Source organism: Convolutriloba macropyga, chromosome 3 (assembly GCF_964194025.1).
Source record: "Convolutriloba macropyga chromosome 3, txConMacr16.3, whole genome shotgun sequence".
Taxonomy (NCBI): domain Eukaryota; kingdom Metazoa; phylum Xenacoelomorpha; order Acoela; family Convolutidae; genus Convolutriloba; species Convolutriloba macropyga.
Genome location: NC_134470.1, coordinates 51,327,255 through 51,334,636, shown reverse-complemented (window position 1 = coordinate 51,334,636; position 7,382 = coordinate 51,327,255). Strand labels below are relative to the sequence as shown.

The 7,382-nt window shown below is 34.9% G+C and overlaps 1 protein-coding gene across 1 annotated transcript in view; it reads right to left on the bottom strand.

The window, feature by feature from the left end:
• Positions 1–4,938: 4,938 nt before the first annotated feature.
• LOC142336262 (SLIT-ROBO Rho GTPase-activating protein 3-like) overlaps positions 4,939–7,382 on the bottom strand; it is a 24,122-nt gene continuing 21,678 nt past the window's right edge. Inside the window, exon 2 of the mRNA XM_075384955.1 lies at positions 4,939–7,315. Within this exon, the coding sequence (XP_075241070.1) occupies positions 5,247–7,315 (2,069 nt within the window). The 3' untranslated portion in view covers positions 4,939–5,246. The remainder of the gene's footprint in view (positions 7,316–7,382) is intronic.

Below are 7,382 nucleotides of genomic sequence, written 5' to 3'. Positions count from 1 at the left end.
AAAAATGCCTAATTGTATTTTCGAATTTATCAAAGAGCAGTTAATGGTTTATATGACTTAACTTAAAGTTTCAGTTTATTAAAAATATCAGTGATGTTTAATTATACTTTTGGCAGCTTTATAATCTTATTCTTCTCCTTTTTTCTAATCCAAAAGATCAATAGACTCTCCTCTAGGGTGTTCTAGAAGCTCCTTAATGGTTTCAATTGAATTCTGAAAGCTTTAACTACGCTGACACAAATGGTTTTTAATATCGTTGAATTTTTCAAACTTACCTAGCTTTTTTGATGCTTCTGTTGCCCTGTCCTTTAGTTTCAATAATGGCAGGTTATATATAGTAGGCTATACAATTTGGTATTGTTTGAACTATTTACCTAACTCATCTCAGATCAAACGATTTCGTCATTTAGACTATTCCCATTAAAAAGAAAAATACCCAACTTTTTGTTTTGGCTCCTTTTCGTTTCTTTTTTTTGTTGTGCCGTCTAGTTAGTCTAGTTCGTTAGTCTAGTAAATTACCGCTTTTAACTGCTCTCCAACGAAGTGACACAGTCGCTCTTCAATAGTTGCGTTTGATATCGAAACGTTTTAAGAACTTTGTCATAATTTATTTCAATAAATAGTAACTTTTGCAGTTCCTTTGTCATTCTGTCACTTGTTTAATGGTTTTCTCAGTGAATCATGAATTAATTAAAATTTTTGCATGTCGAAGTCATTTTGTTGACTTTTTGTATCAATCTACTCTCACCTATAAATCTAACTTGAGAAGAATAAGAAATTAAAGGCTACGCAAATTAGATAAAAATGAAGTGGTTAGATAAAAAACCTTTTCTTTTAAAAAATATTTGAGAAAGGAATAGCGGTTGACTTCTAGAGCTTTTTGTCTTGTCAAATAAATATTTACTCAACTAAATTGTTTTCTAATTGCTTTAGAGTTGATTTCATATCTGTTGTTTTGTTTTTGCTAATGTTCACTGTAGTGAAAAAAGAAGTTTGTTTTCAATTATTATACAATTATTCTTTTTGTAAGCACCTCTGTCTGTTTTAAAATGCCAAAATGTAAATAACAAAATTTTAACTTTTTTACTTGAAGGTATTCATCTCTGTTTCAATTAATAGACAATTACGTCACAAATGGAGATAAGCGGGGTCGCAAAATTATGTACCAAATCTAAATTGGAGCCTCTTTGAAGTTTTTTCCCTTTGAGTTAACGACTCTCCATTTGGAAAAAATTAACTCATTTGGTGACAATGAACGTTACTATGCGTGAAGCAATTTCTGCCTGTCTATTTTTCATCTACGATTTTTACGGAATTTCTATTTTTTATTACAATGTTCACCAAAAGTCAGGAATTGCCAAAGGAGCACATTAATTTTGATTTAATTCAAAAGCACACTTGAAAGTTGTTTTTTCAACGGAACCATCATTCTTGCTAATTTTCGGAATGCCAAACAATCATTAATCATGAACTACTTTTTTAAAATGCCTTTGCCCCACATCAAACATTTTCGAATCTAATCATTAAAAACATCTATTATAATAAAAATTGAAATGGTACCTTCTCATGATGCAATTTGTATTCTGATAACAACTCAGAGATTGAGTTTCCTCAAGTGATATTATAAAATATTTTGTAATTTTGCTCCCAATTCAATTTTTATCGGGAATGTTGGTTGAATGCACTATGATTTAGCAGAATAAAATCTCAGAAACAAAAATCTATCTATTCTTTTATTGTTCCGAGGGAGGAACCATATTCTGAAATGGATTTTTTTTAAATTCAGTCAATTTTGGCCGATCGATATATTCATCGTAAATAGTTGTGACAAAAAACATTAAAAAAATGTACATCCTAGATTATGGCGTTAAAAATTTTCGAATTTCTTTTTCTACAGTGAGTTATCGAGGTTTCAAATTTTCAGAAAACTCGAAAATTTTTATTCACATCTTTATTAATTTTTGCGTAAATTGGGCACAATTTTGCTAATATAATTCAATAAGTTAAAATTTTTAACGGTAGAGTGCTGTTGTTACCGTTACAGATAAAAAAATTGTTGCTGAATTGTTTGGATGAAGCTTCTTTGGCTAAAAAGTTTGAAAAAATTTTCAAAATTCAGACCTTTACAAAAATTGCAGAAAATATGTTGTTTTGGTCCATTTTGCTTAATTTTGCCGAAAGTGCAGACCTAGAAACCGCTGGAACAATCTTTTTAAAACTCCAAAAAAGAGCTAATTAAAACCTGGTGCCCTGTTTAAGTCTTCTGGAATTGAAATTTTGCCGTTTTTCCAAATTTAACTCGATAATTATACAAAAAGCATCATCATCATTTTTTTTAATATTTAAAGTAATCCACTCAACAGATGGTCTAATTCGCAAACATTTGGAGCACTTGGGCGGTTTGCTGGGCGCGCGGCAAAATCAGGGATAGGTTTGTTATCATCATGGATTCTTAGAATCAGAAATTGTTTAATTTTTATTTAAAAGCTGATTTTTTTTTCACATTTTTAAACTTTTTTAATGTTAATTACAGACAGAATTTTTTATTCACGGCTCCATTTTTGACAACTCGCATTTCCGTAAAATGTGGCCGAATGTACATAATTTTTGTTTTCAGAGAACCTAATGGTTTAATGGAGTTTTAGTGAACTTCAACTGAATTATCGTGTTTTGCCTTCAATTGTTGTTCTTTTTGCAGTCTGATTCGAAGTCTGATCTGAATCGAATCAATCAAAGATCCAAATGCCTTCTTCAAGAGTTGTAAGTGAAGCTCTACAGTGCATTCATTTGTTATCTGATGTCTCTTTTGTCATTGAATGCCATTTGTTTGAAGGAAATTTCAGTGATTTTTTGAACAATTTTTATTTCTGTCAATTTTAAGTTTATTCTCAGTAAATACAGATCTAACACTGTTTCTGATAGAATAAAACCTAGATTTTTTGCAGATTGTTTTAGAAAAACGGTTTCTTGATTTTGGTACTACGAGTTTTCAATGCAATATTTTATAATTTTTGTGCATAGTTCCCCATTTTTGCTGTTGCTTTTTTTCTTTTGTTTCTCACATTAATTAACAATCTAACTGCCGAACACGTTACAAAATTCCTAGCTGAACTTTTGTCTGCATAATATATGGTTTTAAGGGCTGCGACACCGTTCTCTTGCAGAATTTGGGAGTTTTTTATTGCCCTGTATTTGTTAATTTTTGTTGTCTTATGCAAATTATTGGGTAATTAAAGGTCTCAGTGGCCAACTATAGAACCAAATTTATTTGTGTTTTTTCGTCTTTTACAATGTATCATTTTCGTAATTTAGCCTAATTATTGAGAGATTTCATTATTGAGTTTTGGGAAATTTAGATACTTCAATTTTTGTGGTTCTCTTTGCTGTGATTTTGAGATAGTCGTTTTACAAAAAGACTTTATAATGTTCAGAGGAGACGCAAACAAAGATTAAGTTATCCCGCGGTAAAAATTTTAAACTCAATGGCTTCAACACTGGTTTCGTAAAATTGTTTGTGAAATTTTTCGTTCAGCTTGTATTTATTGTTAGTCTATAGTCTTATGACTTAGTCCCACTGATAACAGCGGCAGTTAGTTTTCGAAGAAATTGCAAGATAAACTGTCGACTCTCTTAGTCGAAAGCTTATGTTGGCTATGAATTTCGAAAAAAATTTGTTTTTTAAAAACAGACAATTGATTTCCGAGATTTGCCAATATAATTTCTGTTAATTTGTAGCTTAGCATCACTATAGAAATGTCACATCCCTAATCTATTGAACTAGTTTTTGCCTATTTTAGCATATTCGCCAATTTTGTAAGTTTTTCTTTTCTTTTCACAGTATCACAATAATGAGTGGTCCTCTGTTCATTTAAAAAACGCAATCAGAATTTTTAAATGTTTTTAGCGAAGTTTTATGTTTAATTGGCTGAGACATCGTTTCGTTTTGCCTGTATTTGTCGTTCTTTTTGTAATGGATAATGAAAGGTCTTAATAGCTCTCTATGGAGGTATAAAAGGATCTCAATGTTTTCATTTGACGCATAATGTTTCTAAACAGTTTGACATTAATTCCTTTCGGAAAAGCAACGTTTTATTAAACTTCGCCCCTTTTGCTCATTTCTTGCCGACTTGCTGTCAAGTCGCATTGAGCATTTTTTTTCTAATGAATTACAGGTTAAACTTCTATAGTATAAGTTTCATCTGATGCCATGTTAATTTGGTTATTAATGGTTTTTAAAAAATGGACGAGTTTGATCGTAATTAATATTTAAATTATTTGATTTTTATCGCCGTCTTTGCTGGTAATGATATTACGGTAGTCACAGGTCTCATCGGCCCTCTAAGTCAGATTGTTTTATTTAGTAGTTTGTTGAACGATATGTTATTTTCTTAAATCTCTTCCTCATTTGGTAGACAATTAAGAGTAAATTGTAGATCAGCGGGGTCGGAACTTTGTGCCAACGCACATTACCGAGCCTCCTTAATCAAATTTTTAAATTTCTCATGTATCCAAATGCCAATATTGATGAAACGTTGAAAAGGTAAAACGACTGTTTTAAAGTAAACTTCAAAACATTCGTTTTAAATATTGTTTTCTTGCGTGTTGCAATTATGTTCTTTCAGAAAGCTATTTTAAGAGCTTATTAACAATTGATGTCATTGTTAGCACATTAGGCTTGCAAGTAAGATGCTGGTTCGAATCCAATACTGGTCCATTTTTACAGCAGTTGCGCCTGCTGCGATCCCTCAAGAAAAAACTGGCATAAGAAGTTCAGGTGAAAACATTTACATTTATCATCGATATTGGCCAAGATCGAGTTGAGCTTGAGCTTAGCTGCACTGCACGGTACATTGACAAGATAGAGTTATACACTCCACCGAATGTCTTTTGATTCCAAATACCTAGTTCGGCCTAATTTTGGTTCTTATGGAAAATAAATTATTAGATGGGAAAATTAAAATTACACTAATTGATCTAATAGCAGTGAAAATGTACGATAGCATACCCAAACAATGAGAAAGAAGGCAAAATAGACGAATTATTTCATTATTCAATTCCTTTTATCTAGTACTAATAATATTTTGTCATTTGTAAAAATATCAACCATATTTAAAACGTCCAGTCTCATCTTGAAATACTACGTTTGAGCCAGCAATTGTTTTCATGTCGAAAAGAGCAAGTTTGAGCGCTTAAAGCAATTTAAGGGACAGTATTCAAGGGTTTTTGGGCTCATGCAAAACAATAGGTCACACCAAACGGTTATTCATAACTGCAGCTTCTTTAACAACTTCCCCGGGCTGCGAGACCAAGGCCGCTGACGTCACTATAACACTCGAAGCTGGTCTGAAATGTCTTAAGTTCTTTGGACTTGTGGTTGGGCTGTGCGAAGATGTGCTCAACGATTCTGCCGAATCTGATGAAGGTGAAAATCCAGAACCAGAGGAGGTTTTAATCGGGGGTTTGGGCGCGGGCAGTTTTGAACCTTGTGAATACATGGGCGAAACTGACATGTTAGCGTCGTAGCTGATATTGTTATTGTTCTGACTGTAAGGACTCGCAGTGTCAATCGAATCTGCCAATGAGCTCATGCTTCCACACTCTGCTAACGACAATGTCCTTGGTCTGACACGGCTCGTTGTGTCTGAGAAGAGGGATCCCGAATCCTGTGGGAACACCTGGTCATGATTGATGACCATAAACTGCACCAGTTCAATACTCGGGTTCTGCAAAGCAACCAGATCTTCAGCTTCTGGTCTGATCAGAGTGGGACCCCACACGATTGCCAAGTTGTAGGCATCCATCATGTTTTCGTCACTGAAGCGAGTCAAACTGTGAAGAAAGGCAAATAGATACCTTAGCGTGACCATAGTCGAGTAAGGCAGTTTTGATAACACGTTCTTGAGGACTTCCTCGACAGTTTTACCACTCACTGAAAAAGTCGATGACCCTTCCGATTTGTCAGACGTTGAGCTGGTATTTGACGAAATTTGACTATCAGTTTCAACAGAATCCGCGTTCTGTGCTTCTTTTGACTTCATGTACAAAGTTAAGATATCGGTCGGCAATGGCGGCTGTTGCAGTTGTCTGAAATAAAGCTTCAGGAGTTCTGAAACAGCTGCTGCTTCATATTCTTCTGAATTTGAGTCTGCGCTGGGCGACAAAAGCGGGTCATCGCCACCCTCGAAATAGTCCTTCAAATATCGTACCGTCGATTTAGCACCATTGACACGAAATATTCCTTGCGTAAACATACCGTGCTCTCTTATGAACTCAATGCAGCTTAACACAATAGGAGGTATGTCTTTCTGAATAGCCTTGCAATACTGCTCAATATCTCCACCAAAAAGTTTCACGTTAACTGCAGCCACTGGTCTTGGTACGTATTTTGTAATTCGAACACTTTCTTGCCGTTTAAGAGCCATGGATTGGTAGGAGTCTCGCTTCGTTTCAAGCGCTCCACCGAATGTCGACTCAATCAGATCTTTTCTAGCCTTCAATCTTGCAGCCTTGTTAGAATAGTTGAACAGTTCTTTGTACTTGGCGACGACATTACTGTACTGAGTTTTGATTTTCGTCCAGGAACGTTTCATAGCAGCTTCTGATGATATTTCGGAGCCCTTAAGGGTACCATTTAGCGAGGGTGCCCCATTCTCACCTTCCGGGCTATCATCGCATTGGACATTGTTCTGAAGCGTTCCCGTAGATCCACTTAGATTCTGCAAATCACTAAGATAGTCTGACAAATCAACACGCATACTATCTGCCATGTTTGCAATCGACCGTTTGGATGCTTCAATTTGGTCCTCAATTTCTTTGCTCTTTATCAAGTTAGCCTGGAAGTTCTGGATTATTATCGGGTATCGTTCTTCAATATCAGAGTCTAACTGAAGGCTGCTTATGCTGTCCAGGCACTCTTTCGTGTACGCGGGCAAAAACTCCAACCGTGAGTCGGGAATTTCCAAACAATCGGCATAGGTGTCGTACAATGAGTCCCATTCCTTCCTAAAATCCACCTCGCGTTCTTTCTCAGTCAATTTCTCGTTGCAAATTTCCATGTTTGATATGCGTTTTACTTGTGCATGATGTAGGCTTTTGAATGCAACCTTCATCAAATGGTAGAATTCGCAGGTCAAATTTTCAAACAGACCGTGAATATCGTCATTGAATAGTTTGTTCCTGTAATGTGTGAGAGCCTGTAAGCTGAGCAGGTAATCATTTCGTGATTTGTTCAATTTCTGTCGAGATGCAACCATCGTTTCTTTCCGCTTCTTCTCTGACTTCTCAAGAGAACGAAACTTTGAGCTTGAAGATGTTTCTGGAACAAAAATTTGACAATTAGAGCATGATTCATTTTCCTTTGTTGAGTTTTTTTTGACTTATTG